At 51.6% G+C, this 24,642-nt stretch overlaps 1 protein-coding gene across 1 annotated transcript in view; it reads right to left on the bottom strand.

Moving 5' to 3' along the window:
• Positions 1-24,642, bottom strand: part of NRP2 (neuropilin 2) — a 114,697-nt gene that overhangs the window by 40,780 nt on the left and 49,275 nt on the right. The window contains 6 exon segments of the mRNA XM_004764215.3: positions 4,281-4,421; positions 7,307-7,423; positions 11,707-11,794; positions 11,796-11,852; positions 13,748-14,097; positions 15,200-15,344. Coding sequence (XP_004764272.2) covers positions 4,281-4,421; positions 7,307-7,423; positions 11,707-11,794; positions 11,796-11,852; positions 13,748-14,097; positions 15,200-15,344 — 898 coding nt within the window.

The raw sequence follows: 24,642 nt of genomic DNA, 5'->3' as shown, positions 1-24,642 counted from the left end.
ACCTGCCATGGTGCGCTCTTTCTCTAGTCTTCTTGTCTCAATCCTGATAATAATGATAATAATAGTAACCATAACTATTACTGTTAGTACGACTACTATTATTACTATTATTGATATTACTTAGTCTTTACTTTCTTTTGGTCAGATGAAAGAGCTCCTACCCCGCCTAACGCTATGCTACTTGCTTCCCTTACCGTGGTGGCTCACTGAGGTTGAATGACCCGATGACAAAAGTAGCCACACCGGACACTCCCACCAAGGGACCCCAGAGAAGGTACACCCACCTAATCACTTGCTTCTTGGTTTCCACTGCCATCGGCCCCTCTGTGGGGAAGCAGCATCAGCAAGGACCCCAGAGATCACGCACACCTCAATGCTAAAAGACGTCTACGCAGTCTGACCAAGACAATCCTGTGCTGATGACCCTGGTCTACAACGGTGCTGTCTGACACATCATGGCCACCAAGCCCCTGAAATGAGGAACTAAAATTATAGCTCTATTTGATTGTAATTAAGTAAAATGAAAAGAGCTAGCGGCTACCACATTAAACATGCTCTAGACACACAGACTCACCACGGCATCTCAGAGTTTTTACCTTGTCCCTGAAATATGTGAATCTGATCATCCTCAAAACTGGGTTTACGACCATCGCACTTGAGACTGTCTCTGGAAAATACTACAGTTCCCACAAGGGAAGACATTTTCTGTGAGGCTGTAGCTGCACAGAAAAGGCACAGCGGCTTCTCAGAGGACATGGGTCTGGCTCTTCTGCAATCACCAGGGGTTACTGAATTCAGGACAGAGTTCCCAGGGGCGGGTGTGAGCGCACTCCTGGCTTCTAAGCCACAAGCAAAGAGCTAAAAGAAGGGATTCTGAGTGGCTTGAAAGACTATCTTGAAAAACAAAAACAGTGGCAAGAAACCAGTGGGTGTCTTGTCAGCCTTAAGCAATTCTCCCCATTGGCCAAAAGAACAGAACTAATTGCTGACTTGAAAGGAAAAAAAAAAAAAAAAGACAAAACAAAACAAAACATGAGAAAAGAACTAAATCAGAAAATATCTGAGGAATGTAAGTTGTTTCCACAGACACTTCCAAGCAAATAGGCTGTGTAGGATATTTCAACATGGCTCTTCTGCTGTGCTCCCCCCACCCCCGGCTCTCCCGATGCCCTCCACGCTCCATGGAGACACCGCCTTTCCTACAGGCAATTACTTTTGCTTGGCTATCCCGTAAGGGGGTGAAACATATGGCACACTTCTCTTAAAGAGTGTCTCCTCTTTGTGGAGTGTCGAAGTGTGGGGGACACAGGGCTTTTGGCTTTGACTGGGAAGGTCCAGCATCTGCCTGCCCCTGATCAGGCACAGCTGTTTCCTCTCTCCTGACTGCTCCCCTCAGGCAACCCCCCTTTCTTTTAAAGAAGGGACCACCCTGAACAGAAAGGGCTTTCTATCGTCCCCTGCTAAAAGCCCCCTATTGAGCTTTGCCAGGAGAAGGAAAGCGGCAAATACAGCAAGTGACTTTTTAAAATCATCAGAGGCTGGAAGGAAGGGTTCCGAAACCAACAGTACGAATTGTGTTTTCTGGAAACAGGTGACAAGGGCCACTTTTTCAAATTTCAGGGATTCCTCTGGAAGAGGAAAATAATTATCTTCCTCCTCAGCATCTTCAGGGAGAAACAGCATTCGATGGCGCAGTTCCGTATGGCCCTCATTTTCTCTCTGTCCCCATCCAGCCAGCCCCCGGCTGGAACTCTGCCCGCTCCGCGAGCTTGCTCTGGAAAGCCCTCCCAAACCGCAGGGTGTCATGAATCAGCTGGAGTGAGGACAAGAGCTAGAATTTCCAGCCGGTAGCCAGGGCGGCGGGAGGGCCACTCAGGTGAGGGCGAGGCCTGCGCCAGGGGGCGGCGGGGGCGAACGGGCAGCGGGGCCGAGGTGAAGGCCGGGCTCACATGGACAGGGATGGGAGCTCTCTGGGGAGTGTCAGCGGCTCACTGGTGGCCTTGTAGCCCGGACAGGGCTGGCCTCTGAGAGAAAATCTGCTCAGGAGAGTGTGAGGGAGAAGGCCAAATTTTTAGGGAGAACCTCAGTAAGAGCCAGTAACCCTCCCCATGCTGTCGTCTCAATCCCTTCGTTCAAAGTATCTCCGCCGAGCTGCCCCCTCAGACCCCCCTCACGCAATGCACAGGCGCGTGCATGACACTTCCGGTACACACCTCAGTCACACTCAACCACACACACACACTCAGAGGTTCCCATGGAAAACACGTACACAAACACACATATATGTACGTGTGTACATATATGTGTGTACATAATGTGTGTTCCCATGGAAAACATGTACACACACACACACACACACTCAGAGGTTCCCATGGAGAACATGTACACACACACACATAAACGCACACATATTCACTGACACCTGTGCACACACACACACAGAACCCACAAACACCTTGAGAAAGAAACACCTACGCTAATGTAGACACACACACACCCGTAACCCCACACACTAGGCCTATACACGCGGATGCACACCCCGCACACCTTCTTTAGGTTCGGATACAAAGTGGAGGTTGGGAAAAACAACCAATTAATTGGGCCAGGTCTCAAAGGAGAGGAAATGAAATGAAAAATCCAGGCTGGGTTATAAAAATAAGTATTTTTTTTTCCAACGTGCAGGAGGCTCATTATATTAATTAAGCATTATTGCAGTGAACGAGAGGGGGAGGGTGATTAAGGCTAGGATGAGGGTAAGTGTTCTCTCCTGTTGCCCGAGGCCACGGTGATCTTCAGATATTAATCTCTCTGAGCACTCAAATGCTGAAGAGATAAACACTTGAAATATGAAAATGTTTTTCTCCAGAGCAGACGCTGTGACCCTCCAGGAAAGCAAGTGCAGGCTGTGTCAGGAGGCCGGCCCGCAAAGCTCTCTTGGCATCTGTCCCACTGCCATCCCCTAGGGGGCAGGGGACACCCCCAGTCCCTGGGGTTGAGGGGCAACAGAGCAGCTCTGGGGAACCCTGCAGAAGGGGGGCTCATCCCCCTTTTATTCTCTAGTGAGGCAACATCTGATTGACTAATTCCCAGAATGGACCCCTTTCCTCTCCAATGCTTATGGGGTTCCGGGGTCCAGGCCAGGGGTGCAGAAAAAGGAAAACCTAATGCCCGGTGCTAGAGCCAACGTGCGCTGGCTTGCGAGAGCCGGCTGCTAAATTTTCTGGAATTTTATGAGGCCATTGTGAAGCACAGTCATTATTAAACATTAAATGACACAAGTTACCATTAAATAAGTTACATTAAAAACGAGAGGTCATAAATCCTCAAAACTCAGCACTTGCTCAGGATTTGGATCCACCTTGCCAGTCTCTATGCTCCTGAGGTCACTCCCAGCTCTCGGAGCTGTCTGATGGCCGAAAACCATCTAATGGTCTTCATACACCCACCTCTGTCTCTGCTCACGTCCCAGCGGTAGCTTAATCACAGGGGGACGGTGATGCCCCTGAAAGTGGCAAACATGACAGGCTGGGTTTCTCTTTCTCTCCCATCCCTGGAGAGCTGGGGGTTCGGCGCGGACCAGAACCTGCTCTAAACACACGCTGCAGTGGAGAGAGGACCGGCCTCTTGCTTCCGCAGGTTGAGGAGGGCTCAAGGCAAGCCCCTCTCCATCAGCAGTGTCCACAGAGGCTGCCCAGACCTGGCACTCAAAAAGGGCAGCTGAGCAATACGTCAAGGGCTGTCTTCTAGCAACACTCTTCCAGAAGCCGCATGCCAGGTGGCTCTGCTAGACCCCACGGGCGCGGCAGCATTTTGGACCCTCAGCTTGGTTCGCTACCGACGGGATGACCCTCTGCGAGAAGTACCCGTCGGGCTGCAGGCCAGTGGTCTCCTAAGGAGGCATTTTAGGAAGAGCGGCCAGCCTGGAGTCGACAACAGGCCCTGTGGCTCGGCCCAGAGTGCTTAGCTATGGCGACAAGGGGATGCTGACTCATCCTGTCTCCTGAAGCCTCCCAACTGCTTCCTTTCTGCCTTTCCTTTCTTTCCTCTTGGCCTCTCGTGCTCCCTCCCGGCTTCCGGGCTGCACCGTTAATCCCAAGACAGGGCTAGGAACCACGACCGCGCTGTTTCGTAGGGTGACGCTGTGAGCAAAGACTGGTGGTTTGTGGGCGCAGAGAGAGGACTGCCTTGTGGTGGGAAGTTATGATGCTTGTCAGGGAACCTGGGACCAGGAGCCCTGCAGCGGGCTGGCCTTCCCCTTTCTGGACCTGCCATGGGCTTACCTGGAAACGTCCGGTCGTTTGGGCTGGAGCTGCCGGGCCAGGTACTTCTGAGCCACTTGGCGTGGTCGTACATCCAACCACAGGGCTCCTCGGGGAAATCAAAGTTGCAGTTGAATCCCGAAGGGAGCTGCAGATCTTTGTCTGAAAGTGGGGGAAAATAACCCAAAGAAGGCAAATGAAACGGGTTCGGACGACAGCCACAGTGGTGCTATTGAGAACCCTGGCAAGGCCTAAGCGAAGTGGCTCCCTTTGCTTATTCATTTAACTCATCTTGGCGATCGTTGGCTTTCGGGTCAGCCTTTGGTCTCATCCTTCCCAGGCACGAAAGCCAAGTCTGCCAGTGGTTCCCATAGTAAGCAATTATAAATGAGGCCACCAAATGGCTTCAGGCTCTCTCCAGGCTCTTCTGTCCACCTCAGAGAGCAGACAAATGGGAAAATGGCTGTTCCCTGAGTGCCAGAGAAGAATGTCTCCCCAGTGCCTCAGTGCAAGGCCGGCTCCTGCCAACCGGGCTCTCACGAGGGATGGGGAGGCCCATTAGCATCCAGAGAGGCTGATGTGCCGGGCAGGTGCTGGGCCAGGGAGGAGAGAGTGAGCTCCAAAACAAGGAAGGCTTGTTTGTGCCCCTTCACCTCCTGGGATAGGTCTTTTGTTCCGCGACACGAGGTCGGCTCGGCATCCCTGTGGGACAGCACTGCCAGGTGGGCGATTTGGCACGGCAACGCAACGCGAGGGGCCAGAGCAGCCGGCCGCCTGGCTCAGCACCGACCAGGAGAAAAGAATAATTCTGCATGGCACCGAGTGCCCGTGGGCCAAGATCCCAGGGACAGCAGCGAACGCCTTCCTCGTGGAAATGTCAGAAGGGCCTGCACCATGGCTCGCGCCTTCCGCTTGGTTGTTCACCTGTCTAAGCTGGAGGACTGAACCCAGAGACTTTCTTCGGAGGCTCCACTGAGCTCTAAAAACCCAGTAGGAGCTGGTGCCAAAGATGGAATGAAGTAGGGACGGGTGTGGAGGTGGGGGAAAGAGGAAACGGGAATCCAAATTTGGAAGCTTGCCCGCAGCGGCCTCAGAGACAGCGGAAAAGTGCTGGCCAGTGCTAGTAGCGGGGAGGAAGTGGGGTCTTTGGCCTTCTCACTTCCCTTCTCAGGGTTCCCAGAGAGGAATTTCCGTGGGGAAGGTCTAGAAGGCAGGTTAGGAAATCTAAAGGGAACAACAGACTGGTGGAAACAAATGGCTCACACCATGGGGGCGAGGGGAAGGGCAGCGCCGGCCGCGGAGGCAGACTGCCACCGGGCCTTGGCTGTGCCTCCCCTTCCCCAGAGAGAGCATTTCATGTTTGCCCGCCCTTGGCCAACGTCAGCTCGAGTCCAGAAGAAACACATGGAATCTATTACAGAAGCATCAACCTGTGGCTTGGAAAAGTCGGCCCTTAGTCCTAACCCCCCCTTCTCCCGCCAATTTCTGAATTTCTATTTTTCCGTTAAAAAATATGGAGTAATTCAATATACCATAATTCCTCTCTCATGTTTACACTCAAACTCTATCTCAGAAACCAAATTCCACAAAGAAACCTTTTGAAAAAAAAAAAAAAGTTGGGAGGAACCACCCAAGAAACCTCAAAGGAAACAAACCACTATAAATGGGAAAATTACATTAAACTTCTGAAAGCTTACAGCAGAACTCTTAAATTTTCCTCTGGATTACCATTTAGATAGAACCCCCTCCTCCTGCCCTCCACCGGGCTAACTCTGCTAATCCCATACCATATATTAACTCCGTGTGCATTCCACCGTGAGCTCGCGAACTATCTTAAACGCGTCTTGGAGGATTCTCCAAGTCTCCTTCTCCTCTTCATAAAACAAAAACCAAGTTCATTAAAATGTCAGAATCCTGTATTCAACTAACCCTGACCAACAGTGTCCCCCTCACCCACACAATATACAAAAGAACATTCCTAAAAGCATATGCATTAAATTATCGTTTTTCAGTCACACGACTTGAGCATTTATTTTTGGCTTCCCTCCCATTCTCCTCTGTCGCCATTTTCTGGAGCTGGCCAGTCCGCCGGCGGAGCGGGTGGTGTCAGCGAGCCGCAGGCTCTCACAAGACTGTGCCATCTACCCACTGAGACGACGCTAAGCTGCGTCTCCTCCAAGTCTCTCTAAGTCTCCCCAAGTCTCTCCACCAATCTTCCCTCGTGTTGTCTAATGAACGTTTAATAAGGATCAGTAATTTACTGTAAGTGGAGGCTGTCAAGCCTTAAATTCTAGCCAAAAATGCCAGGTGTTCCAAAATCTGCGGTTTGCTAGGAATGTCCTCCTACTTGGTGAGGTGACGTACTTTCGGGCTCTGCCGATTGTTTTTATCTTACTCAGATGCGCTCAGAAGATGAAGGGAAGGTGACACAGAGCTCCCTGTGAAGAGGCTGATTCAGAACGAGGGGACCCAGGGATCTCAAAGAAGGGTTGAGGTGCCTTTGCACCTCCCTGCCTTTGTCACTGACCTGTGCTCACCTCCCAGGAAGGAGGGGATGGGCCATTTTCTGGAGCCATGACTAGTACATGTTCTCAACCAGCAGTGGGCAAAGACCCCGAGAAATGTGGTCACAGCATGGTTACCTGCTGAGTTAACCTGGATTGCCACGCTCCCTGGGCCTAGTCATCCGGATGACTGCCAGACCTTCACCGGACTGTACAGTGGAGACACAGCTCAACCCAAAAAGGCTGAGGATTTTAATGATTCAAAGTGAAGGCTGAAAAGGAGACTTCTCAAACGAGGGGTCCTCTCCGGATGGGCACTTATCTCAGCTGATGACCAGCAGGTTCATGCCTAGAGGCCATCCTGGTTGGTTGTTCCAATAACTGAATGCTTCTAGATCGGTTGTAAACAGCCACTGCCTCAAGCCCCTGACTACCCGCACCTCCCTGACCTCTGATCAGGGGACAGCCAGGTCCCTGCCCCAGCCAAAGGCCAGCCTCCTCTGATGGTCAGCCCTGCACTATCCCGGACGGACGGGGACTCACCATCCTCAAAGCTACAGTTCTCCCCACACTCTGTGGCCTCCTCCTCGATGGGGTATGGGGTGGTGGTCTCCTCGCTCTTCACAGTGGGTCCCAGGGTCTCTACTGTGGGCTTCGAGTCTGCGGAAAGGCAAAGAAAGGGGAAGTGAGTGCTGCACGCGGCAGCCTGCACTGAAACCCAGCAGAAGGAAGATGCCCCAAATGCTGTTTCCTTTCTAAGTGTAGGCTTTTAAAGGAGGAAGATGGACACACACACACACACTCTCACACACACACATCCCTGGAGTCACCTCTGTGTGAAGTCAAAAGCATTGCCCGAGTTGAAGGAAAATAGTCCCAAGCTACAGAACAGCCTCTACAGAGGCAGGGACACAAACTCATGTCCCTGCAGCAAACTCGACAGCAAAGGTCCTGGGGCCAGCACAGAAGGCCAGGTGGGACCGGGATGGATGCAGGTGAAGCTGACCCCAAGGCAGGCTAACCCGTGCTCTGGGTGTTCTGTTTAAGACAGAAGCGTGTGTGATGCACATGTGCGTACACCACACACCCCCCCCCTCCTCCCCACCCCTCTCCCCCACGCACAGTGAGTGGTGCCCCTCCAACACAGTGAAAAACTCCCACTGCTTAATGAACTGAGCTTCCCGTGCACTGCCCCTTGGGGGGCTGCTGACGTGCCTTGCCGGCCGGTTCACCCTGCTCTTACGTGGAAGAGACGTTCTCTTTTCAGCCTTCCCTGACTCAGACAGCACTTTTTTGAACCAAAGCTAACTGACCTAGGGGGCCCACCTCTAACGAGATCATCAGAAGCGCAGCAGCCAAAGCCATGAGCGAAGCCAGACCCAGCTGGGGAGGTGCGACCCCAGCCATTGTGGTTCGTGTTTGCACAAAACTGCACAGAAAGGAATACGAACTCAAAGGGACTCAGACTCCAGTTGGTGGAAGTAATTGCGGCTGTGCCTTTAGGTCAGGGTGTGGCAGATTCAAATGCTTTCCGCATGCAAGCAGCTACTGTAAGCCAGGGGCGGCGGGGGCTGGGGAGAGTTCAGGGCCGGATTGAAGGTGGCAGAGGGCAGCTTGCGTGCCCTGATTCAAGGGAGGCCACCAAGACTGGCCCCAGCACACGAAAGGCCTGAGGGGAGGGGGCCCAAGGTGGCCGGCTCTTGCAAAAAACAATAAAATTTTTTTTTCCCCAACACGAAGCCAATTCCTTTCCCATGGAAGAGCTCTAGGCTCGCCCATATTGGCAGCTTATTCAAAGTACGGTCCCCAGGAGCTCGCCGCAGCACGGGGTTGGGCGACACGTGGCCGCAGGCAGGCAGTTCTGACCTGGGCTCAGGAGATGCCCTCGCCCATCCCTTCATTTGTCGACTTGCTTCTGCCAGTCATTCATCCGGCAACTATTTATGAGATCAATGAAACGGTGGGGCCTCGCCCCTGGGTGGGGCCAGGAGAGGCTCCAGTACCTGGCCTCACGTCTGCGCCTGGGGGTGGGGTCTTCATCCCAGGGCTGCCCTCCAATGGGAGACTCCCCGGATAAGCTCGTGCAGTGTTCCGCCCATTTCTATACCTGTTCCTTTGCACTATTGTGCGTGGAGAGGCGCTTTGTCAGGCACACTTTGGGATGCCGTTTAATAAAGCCAGGAGCTGAAGGACATGGCTAAATAACGTTGAAAAGCTTTTTCACGGTCGACTTCCCATCTTCCTGCTATTAAATACGACGCACATAACCTTTCATACGATCCTTCGCCGTGTCTGCCTCTTGCTCACGGTAAATAGCAAATAACCTCGAAGCGTCCTAATTTGTAAGTTCAAATTTGTCACTGTGTCACAGAATCTCAAACTCAATTGTAAAGCAAACTGTGGGCAGCAAAGCAAGAAGTAATCATTTGGAACACAAACAAACCAACAGGTGAAGCAGCCCTTTCAGGTTATTTAGCTGCAGTGACTCGGGCCAGCCCCATTACTTTTCCTGCTCTCCTTTTGGGGTAGGAATGAAGCGAAGATGGGGGCGGAGCGGAGGGGGGGGGGAAATGCGTCGCAAAGAGGAATGGGAATTTTAAAAGCAAAAAAGCCGTGTGGCCCACGGAAGCAGTTTCTCGGGGGGTCAGGTAGCAGGTTGGTAAAGATCACGTTAAATCCAGGGGCGCAGGGGGCTGACGAGGCAGGGATATGAAAGATAGTGAGAAGGCAGCCCGTGTCCGCTGCGCTTTCCTGGGAGCTCGGGGGTAACTGCCCGTCAAACTACAACGCGCCCCTCGCAATTGAAACCAGATGTCAGCGACTTCAAAAGGAAGGAGGTTGGGCGGAGGCTAAGAAGCCCCAACTCTGATCTTCCAAGGAATGGCCAGGCAGGAATTTGAAATGAGAAACCTGTTGCTGACCATCGCCAGGGTAATTTGGGCCAGCTTGGGGAGGGGGAGCAGGAAGAGCGAAAGGCCATTAGCAACGGTCCAGCCGGTGGTAAAGCAGGGCCAGGCTGGGAGAGGCATGGCACAGAAGGGCACACCTCTGACAAGTAGCTTCCTCTCTCTGGGGCTCAGTTTCCCCATCTGTGATAGAGACATTGGCCTAGATCTGTGATTTTTTTTTTCCCCCAAAGTGTATGCCACACTGGTTAGTAGGATGTGGGATCATTGCGATGGGTCATGACCAGCATTTTTGAATTGGACTGCGACATGTCAGAGTGTGCTCACGTGGGGAAAAGGAACACTGATCTGGAACCTTTTGTTCCAGCTGCGTTTACTTATTATCACAGGCTTATTAGCTGTCAAGCTGCAGTCTAAGTACTTTATATCCATTATTTCATTGAATCCTAACAATCCTAGGGGGTGCAGATACACTATTATCATCCCGATTTTGCAGCTGAGATAACCAAGATGCTGAGAGGCTAAGGAACTTGTCTGAGGCCATGGGGCCGGAGTGCAGCAGAGGAAGGTCTCGTACTTGGCCGTCTGTCCCCAGGGTCCAGCACTTAACAAGACGCCCTAACTTGTATGCATGCATCACGTGCTTGCAAGCCAAGTGGATTGCGATAAAAATTTCTTTTAAATTGTGGATCACGGTCAAAACTGTTTGAAAGCCCCCAGCCTAGAAGCTCCTGGGTCCCCTGCGGCTCCAACCCTTTGATTTCAGAAAGGCCACAAACGGAGCCAGCTTGTATCACTGCTGGAGGGACAGTTTTCGGCACCTGCAAGCAAACAGGTGACTCGCATTCAGCAGGCTAGAGGGAAACTTGGCCTTTCCCCCACGTGATGGTGAGTAAAGAATCTTCCTACTGAAATATGTCCTCTGGGCCTGCCTTCAATCCAAAGGTGAGAGAGGCTAATTTGGGCCCGATTTCTAGCCCGCGTGCTTCAACAGGGCTCCTCCTCTGAGCCATCGGAGACAGCACACCGGCAGCAGGCTCCTCCCCGGGCGCCAAGCGGTGCTTCTCCGATGTGCCCTTATTATCCCGCCGGATACCCCGTCGGGGGAGCCGGAGAAGGGTGCGGCACAGATGGGAAAACGGAGCTACCTGGTGGACGGAAAGGCAGGGCAGCTCGGCTTGTCCGCTGCTCCTGCTGGCCCTGGGTTCAGGGGGCTCCTCTGAGCTCCTTCTGGAGAGCAGGGAGCCAGCACCAGGTGACGTCTCGCACCAGCTCTGCCCAAGGAGGTGCCAGGAGGAAGGGTGGGGTCTGGCTCCAAAGCAAAGGGAGCTTCCCAGAAACGGGGATGGTGGGCTTGCGCAGGGGGCCTGAGCTGCCTTATGGGGAGAGTTCGAGGTCTTCCCGGGCCTGGGCCACCGAGGGTGGCAGGGGTGAGGTTGGCAGGGAGGGGGCGGGAAGGAATGAGCAAGACTCCCGCTGCGCAGGGGGAAGAAGTCCTACTCCCGTCAGCTTCCCTACAACAGGGTCCCTCCTGAGCAAATAAATGCCTTTTACAGATGTGGCTTCGAAATGAAAATGAAGTCTCTTAGCCACTGACATCTGGAGGCCAGATTCAGACATAAACCGATTACTTTATTATCATGAGGGTTTTTTTTTTTTTTTCTTCCCTAAATCAACAGCCACAGCCTCCCGGCCTGAAGAGTCAGGGTCTAATTGAATTTGGGTGGGTGGTGTGTGGTTATGATTTGTTTTTGAGAGACGGGGGCTGGGCAACTGAAATGATCCTTTAAAAAAGACAAAGCACATCCCTTTGAGAAACTGTCCCCCCTCCAGAGGCTGTAGTGCCCATGGCTGGAGGCAGGAGAACACAGCAGAGCCCGGGCTGGGGCGGGGTTTGAGCTGACAGAGCCTCACCGGGGAGGGCTGTCCCCTCGGCCCATCCACAGCCTCATGGTCTGACCTCCTCCCAGGGCATCCCGGGAAGCCAGGGTCACACGAGCATGTGAGCGGGACCCGGAGAGGGAAAGCAGGCCTTACCTGTCCAGTCACAGCCCAGCACCTCCAGCCGCATCCCAATCCCGGCCGGAGACCACCGCTCGGGGTACACCCGCACGTACTGCGCAGGGAACGGGGTCGAATCTTCGGATGTCCGGGGTGTCATAGTGCATGTTGCCTTCAAACAGCTGCAAGGGAGACGGGCCACTCAGCCCCTCTTCTGTGGGACCCCCTCCCCACTCCTCCCCTTCTTCCCGATCCTTCCCGTCTCCTCTCTGCCCCTCAGCCCCACCCAGAAGGCAGCTTCAGAGTTGACTCACTGGACATTACCACCCATAGGAGCCCCATCCTCAGACCAAAGTTTTGATTCATTTGGAAGATAGTTAGGGTTCCAGGAACACGGAGAAGAGGGAGCAGATCAAAGAGGCAATTGCTACGTTCTGTCTTCTACGCTGGGACTCGAGATTGTGGACTTGGGGGAAAGACTTAGTGTCTGAAAGGACTTGGCTGGAAAGAAGAGAAGTGAATTTGAGGCTGCTTTGCCTATTGTCTTAGAAGTTCTTGTTGTAGGGGCGCCAGGTGGCTCAGGGGATTAAGGGTCTGCCTTCAGCTCAGGTCATGATCCCAGGGTCATGGGACGGAGCTCCACGTCAGGCTCCTTGCTCTTCGGGGAGTCTGCTCATCCCTTACCCTCTGCCCCTCACCCTGCTCATACTCCCTCTCTCTCAAATAAATAAAATCTTAAAAGAAAAAAAAAATCTTATAATGATTGAAAGTCTAGATGCAGAAAGTCCCAGCTGACTGACAGCTCCCAGGTCAAAACAAAGCTCATGTCGAGCCCCAGGACATGAGCTGAGGACAGTGCGGCTGTCCTGGTCCAAGCCAGGTGGGGGACCCAACCCAGAGCACATGTGGGAGCCACTGACTTAGGGCGATGTTGGTGTGGAGACATGCCAGGGATGGGCTGAGCGGAACCTAGGGATGCTACCTATTTTGCAGGATCCCCACAATTCCAAAAGGGGGCACTATTATGGGGAGGGAAGGCCCCAATCCTGGCTAAGATCATCTCTCCTTTCCCAGGCTCCCAGAATGACCGAGAAGAGCCAGGGTCTGTTCTTGCCAGGGAAAACCCATGGTCCAGTTTGTGCTCTGTCCCTTGTGGTTTCCAGTTACCAAGTCCTGAGCCTTTCCAGGCCCCTAAAGTGTGAGCTGGGTGTTTACATCAGCACTGCAAAGCCTCCAACCCAGCCCGTGCCTCTGCATTAAGAACGGAAACATTTGCTGAGCAAAGGGGACCAAACAGAGACATGAAATTCCTCCTTCCTTGGTAAAAGAGGCCTGCTCTTCTGAGGAAAATGAGGGTAACTTAGCGGTTAGGATCAGAATGTCTGGCTCCCCCGCCGAGATTGGCCTGGAGAGGCATGATATCTTTTGCCCTTCTGGGGGCTCCTCCATACCCAGGGTCGAGGGCTGACCCGTACTTCCTGACGGTGGGAGGAGTGGGCTCTGCTGACCTGGGAAGTTTCTCCAGCCTCTCCCAGCCTCCCTATGAGAGGTGGGAAAGGTCTAAGCAGAGACCAGACTAGGAAAATACAAAGGAGCGCCGTGGCGTTAAAAAAAATAGTCGTTTTTGGAAGCAATCCTCTAGGTTCTATACTGAAGCCTTCAAAAACGACATACCCTTTTGGACGTCTGGCCAACTCCAAGGAAACGTCCTCTGAAAGAGCGTGCAAAGGGTGTCAAGCCTGACAGAAAGGCAGTGCAGGGTGGTGGGTGGGTGTCTGGGCTCTGGAGTCAGACTGAATCGTGGTTCTCCACAGTCACACACTGTGACCCCAGGGGTGACGCCGAGCCTCACTTTTGTCATCTCTAACATGGGAGCGACAGAGGAGCCTTCTTCCAGAGATGTTGGAAGGATTAAAATATGGCGTTTAGCAGCGTGGAACAAAGTAATCTCTCAGTTAACGTTTGCTTATTAGAACACAGGGAGTCTGGTGACAACTATCTGGTTAGGAAGTGAGCATCCCAAAACTAAGCTTCCCTGTTTGGGATAGGGTTAGGGAGTCTCCAGGGAATGGCCTACCTTCGGCTGCTGGGTCCTCGGGTCCTGGATGTATTCCCAGTCTCTGCCGTTCAGGCTGTAGGAGACTTTGAACTTGCGCACAAACGCCCTGGCTTCCACAGCAGTGATGCTGTCTCCCCCGCGGGCCCCCTGGATGATGACGCCCTTCACCGTCTTGGGCACTCCCAGGTCTACCTGGAGCCACTCCTCGCCTGGCTGGGCCTGAGGGATCCGGGGGAACCAACCCGAGCGGCTGCTGACCAGGCGGGCGGCGCTGGGGCTCCACAGGTACTCGCGGGTGGAGGAGGCCGAGATCTGGGAGTCGGGGATGAGACCCGACAGCATCCCCAGCATGTTGGAGCAGGGTGCATCTGTGGAGCGGAGGGAGACGCAAGGGCTCGTGGCTGTTGCCCTGCTTGCCGGCCACCATCTCCCCTTAGCAGGGAGCTGGGCAAGAACCCGGCGACCACACGTGCAAGTCAGAACTGACGTCTTCGCATTTTGAGCACTGCGGTTACGAGCCCCGCCTGGGGTCCAGTCTAGCTGGGTCCGTGTCTGCTGTGTCCCTCACTACCCGTCTGACGTCAGGCAAGTGATTCAGCTGCTCCATACCTCAGTGTATCCAGGTGTGAAGGAAGGCGAGCACCAGAACTTACCTGGTAGGGGCTGTCGCAAGGATTCCACCAGTCACCACATAAATGGTCACGGCATAGTGCCTGGCGTGTCTAAGCATCTCACACTGTGAGCCAAGGACATGAATATCCTTGTGGTGACACCAGGCCCCCCTGAGCCTCCCAGGGTGGTAAGCCCAGGGGAGCTCAGCTGAGCCCCGAGTTGTTTCCTGGATGATTATTTTCCTAACTGGATGGACACTTTTCTGGGATCTGGTCTTTGCTTCCACGTGTGTTATCATAGCTTTTTACTACCTTCGCATATGCTGTTCCTGCTGTTCCAAATGCTTTTCCCCTCTGTCTTCATCAGGCTAAACTTTACCTAAGTATCACACTCTCAGAAAGGCTGTCCCCAAACTTCCAGTCAATGGCTAGTGGGGTCCCCTTTGCTATCATTTCTCCGAGCACCTGGTCTTTCTCCTTCATACACACATCTTAGTTAATAACTATCCAGTACACAATCTGGTTATGATCCATGCCGCCCACCAGCCAAAGTTTGGTGTGGCTAGAGATCCCCCCGGCTCATTCACTTCCCCTGTCCACTTCCCTAGGGTGGGGCCTGTTGCACAGCAGGCTTCCGAGAACACTGGCGCAGCCAATGAGCGAGTGGCAGATGCACAGATACATGGTAACCGGCAGGACATGGTCTGGAGTCGGGGTACATTAGATACTGCTGAACAGAACCCCAGGTGAAAATGAGCCTTCTGGAAAGCTCATGGGGTGCAATCACGCTACTGGACTGAAAGCGGGAGCCGAGCCCAGGACACAACCAGCTCCACAGCCTCACGGGGGTCCCCCTCACCTGTGACCCGGCAGCCAAAGAGCTCCAGCCGCAGGGCAATGCCTGAGTGCCAGGTCTGGGGCCGGATCCTGACGAACCTGGTCAGGAGGGGCGTGTGCAGCTTGTTAAGAACCACCTCGGATGCGTCGTTGTTGGCTTGGAATACCTGTAGGGTCAGATGGGAAACCACGGTCAAAATCCGTCTGTGGTGTGCCCGCTCACCTGGCCTTTGAAGGGGCTGCAAAAGTTCTGTTGAGCCTTATTTCCCTCAAGCTTCTGTTAATCAGTGTGTTTGTTGTTTGGGGTTTTATTAGAAGCACCATGGGGAAAAAAACAAACAAACGTAATTTCTCACATTGCTCTACTTGAAAACAATAACTGGTCTTCATAAAAACTTTTAGAGGAAAGGAAAACTTTGCTTCTGGGCTGAGAGCAAGCAGAAGAAGGCACCTTAAAAGATGGAGTAGAACGGTCATCTTTTAGGGCTGGTGGACCTCATTAGCTTGAATTTGATTCTGCCCCTCCCTCACAGTGCAGGCACATAGGCATATTTGCAGGGTATTTTTAAAGTGCTTCACGGTTGTTTTCTTAGTTACTTAGAGGTCTCCCTGCTCCACAAACAGAGGAGAGCATGGCGGAGGGTACCATCTACTCCTCGGGGCTCTATGTCAATCAACACTTTCTTGGTTCCCTCTGGTCTTTGTTGGAGGGTCAGGGTTGCAGACAGTCTCTCAGAATCCTGCCCTGGCTTCCTCTCATTGTGGTCCCACCCTGTAATGAAATCCATCCCTGTCCCCATCTGACCAGTGCCTCTCTTAGGGGAGAAAAGGCTTTTCGGAGTAGCTTCCAAGCCAACATGGTAGGAGCAAGTCCTAGTTTACCAGATGGCCCAAATCAATAACTGCCATATGGGCCTTATGCTTTTCTGTGCTCTCCATTAAAAAAAAAAAGAAAGAAAGAAAAAAAAAAGTAGCCGGAGCAAGTATATGTGAGTTTCTGTTGGTTTTCTTGGCTAAGGGCAGAGGGAAGGACCCACTAACCAAGCAGCACTTCTAAATCATACATATCACAGCTCTAACGACCGAGAGACTGCAAGTCGACTCGGACCAGACACTATGATACCCGGAACAGGTCTGGTGTGTGGACACGGACAGGGCTGGGACCAGAGGACGGGGAAACCGGTCTGTTCCAGTACCCCTGAGATAGATGCCGTATAAACACAATTACAACCATAATGCCTTAAAAGTATTATTATTTCTGCTTTACTGATGAGAAAACGGAGGTTCAGAGATTTCTGTTTGGATCCAAAGCCCCTGCCGTGTTTTTGGGCTGTAGGATTATGGTTTCCTACGTTGGCTCTCAACTCCTGGAACAAATTTGCAACATTTATCCTGGTGGCTAGGAGTCTTGGAGTCCTTAAAGTCTCTGAGCCTGGGTTGAATGGAGGTAGGGTTGCTCTTCAGGGGTGTGTGTTTCTAATCCTGACTTTGAAAGCTCTGAATTACAGCAAGGAGCTGCACGGAAGCTTAGAGCTAATTAACAACGTGGGCCTTTCTTTCCCATGAACTGTAACTAGGAACTCTGCCATTTGGCAACCTTGAACCTTCCATATTTCCCACTTGCTGAGGTCAAAAGTTAGAGCCCTTAAAAGCACACAACTGATGGTGGGGGTGAAGGGTAAGAGACATCACACCTTCTGCAGCCAGATCAGGGGAAGTGGCTTGCTTCAGACAGACAGAGCGAAGGGGAGGAGGAAGCCGGTTTTCTCCGGCCCACCATATTCAGGTTCAACCCCTCGTTCCTGGTGCCTGCCCCGCTCGCTGCCCCCTGTCCCCACTAGGGAGCCTCCCATTCCACTCGAAAACCGAGTTTCTTCCTTCTTCCTTTGCTGCCTTGCTAACTGCAGGGAACAAGACCCAGAACTGCCTGGCCACCCATCGCTCCCAGGTCTGATTTGCTCCTTCCTTTACAGTGACGGAGGACAAAGAGGGGCCAGAAGACAAAACAAGGGAAGAAAGACCAGGCAAGCAGGAGGAAAGAGGGTTAGAGTCAGACACCTGGGGGAAGGCTGGTGGAGAGACGGGGAGAGAGGGGCCCAAGACTCTGTGATCTTCATCTTGGAGAAGGACGGGCCAAGGGAGGATACAGGGCCCAGGGAGACCCCGGTCTGGCCGTGCCCACTCCGTGGCTTCCCAGGAGCTTATAAAGAGCTCTGCAGCTCTGAGGAAAGGAATGAAGGCACCGAATCCAAGGGAAAGAGATTAATCAGTTCTCCGAGAATTCAGCACGAGGCAGAGGCTTTTGTTTTTTGTTTTGTTTTGGCAAGCAAGAAGCAAATGCAGCACTTTGGTTATTTTGGGAGGGTGCTGTGAGCTGTGGGGGGCCACGCAGGCGTGCTCCCTGAGGACGGTGAGGGAGACTGTGTGTGGCCTCCATCAGGAGATGCTAAGGAGTTCATCTGGGGAGGGGAGCCGGGTTTGGCATGTGGATACATAACTGGAGCGTTGAGTGGATTTGAACTTTAACACAGCTGCTAACCCACAGCGTACACACCACGCTGGCACCGTTAGAGACACAGCACGTCTTATGCGTTTTTAATATCTGATTTTATCTTATCTGACCCTTTCATTTCTCAGGCTTGGCAGGCAACGCTAAGAAACCTTTCCTTCCCCTGCCCCCTCCCCCCACCCCAGTAAAGAAACGACTATGTCTCTGCATGGCCTCTGGGAGGCTGGCACGTTTGGGAGTGTGGCTGCACCTGGGCAGGGGCGTGCACCCACGTGCGTGTGTACCTGCCCGGCACGGGGGCTGGTCTTCCTGCAGAGGCACGCACGTCGTCACAGCTTTGGGTGAGCCCCCCCCCCCGGACCTCTGCGTATAGTGACACCCGTCAGAAAGGGAAGCGGGCACACGGCCCCTCTGCTTAGACCACCTACCCGGCTGCTCCCACGGCGTGTCATTCTGCCTCCTGTTTCGCTCACTCTGCTCCTACTCCCGCCCAAAACCACACGAATGCTCGTTCAACGTGGCCTCAGATCGCCCTTTGGATTTCTGAGCCTGCCTCCTCCTTGGTTTCTTGTGTGCCCTTGACTTTGCACTCAGATCTGCCCAAGCTCTCCGGACCCTTTGCGGAAGGAATATCAGCTTATTTAACTAAACTCTTTATACACTTCTCTGAGTGTGGCAGAGTCGGGGGGAAACCCCCCAAACACCACCAACGTGGTGCCAGGGGAGACAGGCTGTTGCTGCTGAGCTCATCAGTGTGGGCAAATGTCTCTACCTCCCGCAGGCCCCAGTCTCCTCCTCCATGAAATGAGTTGATTTGCCAGCTTTCTGGCCCCCAGATTCTAAGGCTTTCTGCATAAGAGTTTCCAAGTAGAACTGTCCCAGCAGTGCCCATTCTGGAAGGGTATTTTAGTTGTTCAGTGTCCCTTAACACCTAAGTGCTTTGGTGGACGAGGGCTGTGGGTTTTAATACGCTTCAAAGAGTGCCCGGGACACACGGTGAGTGCCCGGGACACACGGTGAGTGCCCCACTCAGAGGGAGAGTACACCTTGTTGATGTTTTCGCTCAATAACAGCCCCAATTATTAAATAATGAAAAGTAATGAATAACAACACCTTAGTCTTTACATACTGACTTTCACCCAAAGATACCAAAGTGCAATTTAGGAAAATCCATTTTTAATGAAATATTAAGCAGTTTCTATTTCTCCTGACCCAATGGATTTACAAGGTCCCTATTTTTCTCCCTGCATCTTCCTATTTATAGCCGGGAAATGCTATCATATATTATACATCTTTATGACTTTCTCAATGCTTCTGTGGTTTCAGAATCACCCTTCATATGTTTTCTGATCAAATTCTCGGAGATGGATTCTTGGCTTCTGGTCTAGGCATTGCAAGGTAAGGGGTTGTATGCATGGGAAATGATGCCAGGAAATTGGTTTTATTCCCTATTCCCTGCCGACTCCCTGAATCACTATAGGCCAATCAATAATCCTTAGATACCTTGGTTTCTCCTTCAGGAAAATGAAGTTGATAGGAGGTTTGCCGATAGACGCTAAGGTCTACCAGCCCTCCCTGCTGGCTTCAGCCTGCACAGCCCCCAGGACCGATGTTAGAGTTGAAGCTATGTCATCCCTAACACATGGGTCTCTCTGTTCGATGGGGAGGGTTCAAGGTCTGAAAGCCACTGACTCCCAAGTCCCACCTTGGGGCTCAAAATTTTCAGGCCATGACTTGACAGGAAGGTGTCCGTGATGCTAAGAAAATTCAGTGGATCGTCAGTGTATGGGACCCCCCTGATAAGCATATACCAAACGTGATGTCACAGATGGTAGGCATGTTTGTTAATTTTTAAAAGCAAAATGCTGATATGGTTGCTTTATCACCCAAAAGAAAACCAGAAGTGTGTTAAGGTGTCTCTAGCCTTCTTAAGAGGTAAGGAGCGCCTTGGTAGATGTAATTATTAGATTGTGTGTGTGTGTGTGTGTGTGTGTGTGTGTGTGTATGTGTGTGTGTGTTTATGTTGAACACATAGATTTCTTCAAATGCATCTCTGCAAACCAAGTTTAAGAAGCAGTTCAAGGCACAAAGTGGTTTGGATAATCCATTTGGTGCCTTGCTGAATTCTGAACATAATCCAACACTTTCCAATTGATTCTTGAGACCTTTGGTTTATTTTCAGAAAGACAGAATCTGAAACCAGCAGCACTTCAAAGATTTTCTGATTTGCACCTCTGGAGGGGAGGGGACATCTGCCAATTAACTTGGCGGCTATCCAACATCCCAGTGTGGTGACTATCTATATACCCCACCCAGGAAAAGGAAAAAAAAAAATCAACATGTTTTGATCATGCCTACGAACTTCTCAGCCACCGGCTCTAATACTATGTAGAATCAAAAAAGGTAATACATGCGATCGAATAGGAAACATCCAGCCAGAAGCATCCCTGATGGTTCTGAGGTCATCTTTTCTCTATTTTCCCACCCCATTTCTTGTCACATCGACCTACCTGCCCCTGCCGCCCTGCCCTTAACTCTTCTTATAAGAATATGCAGTGACTTTAGCACTGAGGGTTGGCCTGCCTTCCTCAGAGGCCTCTGGGCAAAGGGGCTCATTGCCAGGCCCAAGTCCCTCTCCTGTACCCCGGTAATCTCCGCCATCAGCGTCCAGGTGCCCAAGATAGTGTGGACGCTCCACGGCCATCACAGTCTTTGAGCTCCTGGACGCGGAGCTACAGCGTGGGCTCATGGTGGGAGCTGCTGGAACCTTCCGGCACCAGGCAGGTCCTTCAACCAACAGATGTAAGCACTCATTACATGCACCACCTCCCGTCTGAGGAGGGTTTCAGCATGCAGTCCGCACACACCAGTCTCTTCATTACCTATGGTGTGACCTACTGTTTATTCCTATTTTGCTGTAAATATCTGAACATGGCCAGCTCCAGGGACTGCAAAGAAAGCAGGAAATTTTTCAAAGACGATATAGCACTGGAGCCCTGAGGTAGAAATTGTGCAGGAGATGGTCTTTTTCCTTTTTTTTTTTTAAATAAATATTTCTCTCCACTAATAAATGTTTCATCGCATCCAAAGTTCTCCTTTTCAATCTACTTGGCACAGACGCTCAAGGAGGAGGAGAATAAAGCAGGCGGAAAAGAGAGGAGGCAGGAACGGAGGGCAGAAACTGGGGAAACCAGTGGCATGTTTTAAAAATGTCTCTCACTAACAATTGACCTGACTCATCCTAACTGCAGAACCAAATGCCTGTCCTCTCTCCCCCACCCTTGCATGTCCTCTGAAACCAGCCGCTGGGTCCACACCTAAACATAAATTGTTCATCAATGGTTGCCATCCTGTTTAATTAATCTGTTGCACCCAACAGGCAAGGGGGGCCGGGGAGGGGTGCTGTGGCACACGGGGAAAACGATGTGAAGGTAATGGATATTTTTGGTTTCTTTTTTGTAAATCACGGCCCTGACATTTCTCCCTTAAAACTCCTCCTTAAAGACCATAAAAAAAATTTTTTTTAAAGCTGCTTTCATACTAGTGGATGTGGGAACTTAGCCAGAAACAGAGTCAGAAGGGATGTGTCTCATATATAGATGTGTGTACATATACATGTGTGAGAGAGAGGGGCGGGGAGAATTTAAGGGAGGGGGAGGATGGGGGAGGGCGGGGAAGGTTCCCTAAGCACCACATGCTCACTTATGACCATGATACCCTCCTGTCTCCTGTTCCTTTACTGAGGGCTGTTTTTGTCATCAACCGGTTCTGCTGATGAGGGAGGAGGAGACTGAGGAGTAGGAGCGGGTCAAGGGGGTGGGGGGCCCGGTTTCTTCCTGGGGGTGGGGGGTGGAGATGGGCGGGATGTGCGCATCCCATCTGTGTGTGCCTTGTGGGTCCCGTTAGATTTACTGCAGGATTATGTTACCCCCATCGAGACGTAAAGCCCTGGAACACAGCATACTAACAGGATTAGGGTTTCGGGACTGGAGACAGGAAAGCACCAGGGAGGAGAGCAGAGGCGGGGAGGAGAGGGAAGCGCAGGGATCCAGGGCTGGAGGAGAGATGGGTCGTCAGAGTCATGGAAGCGAATGGCCAGTGTCCTTTTCTATCTAAGGGGGTAGGAGTGGGATGTTCTCTCCGGGTCGGCAGAGTTCTCCATACTGAAAACCTCTTGTGACATCATCACATTCTTTTGAGAAGGCACTTTTAACTTGAAAGTGGGCAGAAGGGGACAGGGAGTAAGGTTCCTGAGCCCATCTGCCAGCAGCATTCCTCTCCTGGTGCAATCTCAGCCAATCACGGGGCAGGGAAAGGGCGGTATTTCCACCAGGTGAGGTGTTCACACCACTGCTCCTCGAGGGACGCTGGAGTGAGGCAAAGAGGGTGTTTCCAGCCCAAGCAGGTTCACTGTGCCCTTCAACACCCCTGCTCGTTTGCTCTGCCCTACTGGCCACAGTGCACAGTTGTGAGATGGAAAGCCCTGGGAATTCGGCATCAAGGCCATAAGCGCCATGGAGGCTGGCCTCAGCTCCCAGAGACAATTCAGCACCCATGGGAGTTGGGTGAAGCCAGTCACGGGAGCCTGATAGAGAAAAGGTTCCAAGCTTATGTATAATGACATTTTCCCTTGGGCCTCCTAAGTGGAGAGGCTAAAGGTCTGAGCTCATCCCACGGCAAATGGATAAGGGACAAACTTAATTACCTAGGGCCCTGGATTCTTCTGTTATGACTGAGGGGGCAGAAAAATGGGGGGATATGAATTTCAAAAGGGCATCAGTCCTTTTTGGAATACATAGAACCCTGCTTTGACGATGCGATCAGATGCATGACTTCTGAAGTCTGATGCCCATTCCCAGCTGATGGCTTGAGTCCCTGTCAGAATCTTATTACACTTAACAAAATTGCAATGAAAAGGGTAAGGGGAAGCCAGTCATCCAGCAGGAGGTAAAAAATAAATATAAATATAAATATAAATATAAATATAAATATAAATCTCTTTTAGAAAATTCCAAGTTATTAATTGGAGGAATAATTGCATCCCTAAAAGAAGCATGAAACCGAGAAGGGTAATGTTTATCTGAGCAGCTCAAGTGCAGGGCCCATCAGATGCAGGGAGAGGTCTGGAGGACTTATCAGGTCCCTTCCAGACCTATGATTTTAAAAGAGGCAGATAAATATCCCATGGGGCCTTGTTACTTTTTAAATTGATAACTTGCTCTGCTCGAGAAGAGCTTTGTGGGTCTAATACATTAATTATATCTGCAGAGAGCCTTCCATCTACAGATCCCAAGGTACCCTGCCAACCCAAGCTACGGCACCATTCCGTTCGGGCAGGCGGAAACACTGAGGCATGGGGCTATTAGGAGAAATTTCCAGGGTCACACGATGCATCATCTAAGATCTGAAAATAGATGCCACATGGTTCTGTTAGCCGACTGACTTGGGGGTTTGGTTTTCTGACGCCACTCTCTCTCCTCCTAAGTCTCTGATAATTTCGCAGAGGGTCTTAGAATCTCTGATGGTTTTCAAAGTGATTTGTTTTAATTTAGAAAATAAATACAGGACAGAATATTTTGAAGTTGGATGTGGATGTACTGTGAAGGGATGTGGCCAAATCAAACACAAAGCAACTTCTCTCAGCTCCGCGTCCTCGGGATTCTAGGACATCGCCCAGACTCCGGACCGATCAGCCGAGCACGCTGAGCCACATTCCCCGAGTGCTGCTTGCTTTCGGATCTCCACAACGATAGAGGCTCTCCAAGGGAATGTACACCTGTAGACCCCTACACTGAACATTTAGGAAGCCAGTTTCCCTCTGGATCAAGATAACAACAAGGCCTGGGTCAGATTGGGGAGCATCTTCCTAGAGATCAAAGCCCTGTGACTGGGAGCCTTTCATGGGGACTCCACAGTTCCCCATGTCCCTGGGGCAAATTACTCTGTCTCTAAGAGCTTCAACTCCAGTCTTTTTTTTTTTTTTTTTAAGATTTTATTTATTTATTTGACAGTCAGAGATCATAAGTAGGCAGAGAGAGACAGAGGAGGAAGCTGGCTCCCTGCTGAGCAGAGAGCCTGTTATGGGGCTTGATCCCAGGATCCTGGGATCATGACCTGAGCCAAAAGCAGAGGCTTTTGAGCCACCCAGGCGTCCCCACAACCCCAGTCTTTGAAACTCTGTTCCATTCTGAAGCAGTGAGGTGGTACCTGGAGGTTCTCTGATCCCTTGGAAGCCATCAGTGCACAAACAGGGTGCGCTCACTTAGCACATTTCTGCCACTCATTACTGGGTAATTCTGAAAACTCTTGGACCTCATCCCTGTGCTCACCCTCCCATCCTCAATCTGGCCATCAAGATATATTTAGCACCCCCGCAGACTCTCTCTTTGAGCCCAAATTTTTTCCTAACACATCAGAACAGCCAGCAGCACTGTGACTAACAGCAAGGTAACCAGCACTATGTCAACAATGAGAGGCCGCTTTCACCAAATAAGGGAGAAATGAAGACAAGGCCTCTTGCCTTGACAGAGAAGGGCAATGGCCTCTGTCCCCGGTCCTGACCTTGTTCTTGGCCTCGTTCTGTCCGGTGCACACACAGAGAACAAGCCATTCAGAGGTGAGCAGGGTCCTGGCCAAGGCCTCCAGCCTCCAGCTACTCCCGTTTTTCTCTCTGCCCTTCCCAACCCTTGTGTGTACATAACTATGCCCATAATTACAGACACATACGTGAACCTTCTAATACTGTATTTACAACACTATGTCTATGTTTGGGGTGTTGTTAATGTAGCTGGTGAAATCAAAAGCAGTAGTTTTCTGCTTGTGGTTTCTAAAGAAATATATGGGAAGCCATTTGTATAATCTAGGGGAGCACATGGGCTGGATATGGGCTCCATCAGGCGGACGAGCTCTCTGCCTTGTGGTTACGACATAAATATGCATAAGGAGGGCCCACCCTA

This window comes from Mustela putorius, unplaced genomic scaffold (genome assembly GCF_011764305.1).
Source record: "Mustela putorius furo isolate JIRA1106 unplaced genomic scaffold, ASM1176430v1.1 tig00000275_pilon_pilon_pilon, whole genome shotgun sequence".
Classification (NCBI taxonomy): Eukaryota; Metazoa; Chordata; class Mammalia; order Carnivora; family Mustelidae; genus Mustela; species Mustela putorius.
The sequence above is the reverse complement of the archived record's forward strand: the minus strand, read 5'-3'. Positions and strand labels throughout refer to the sequence as shown.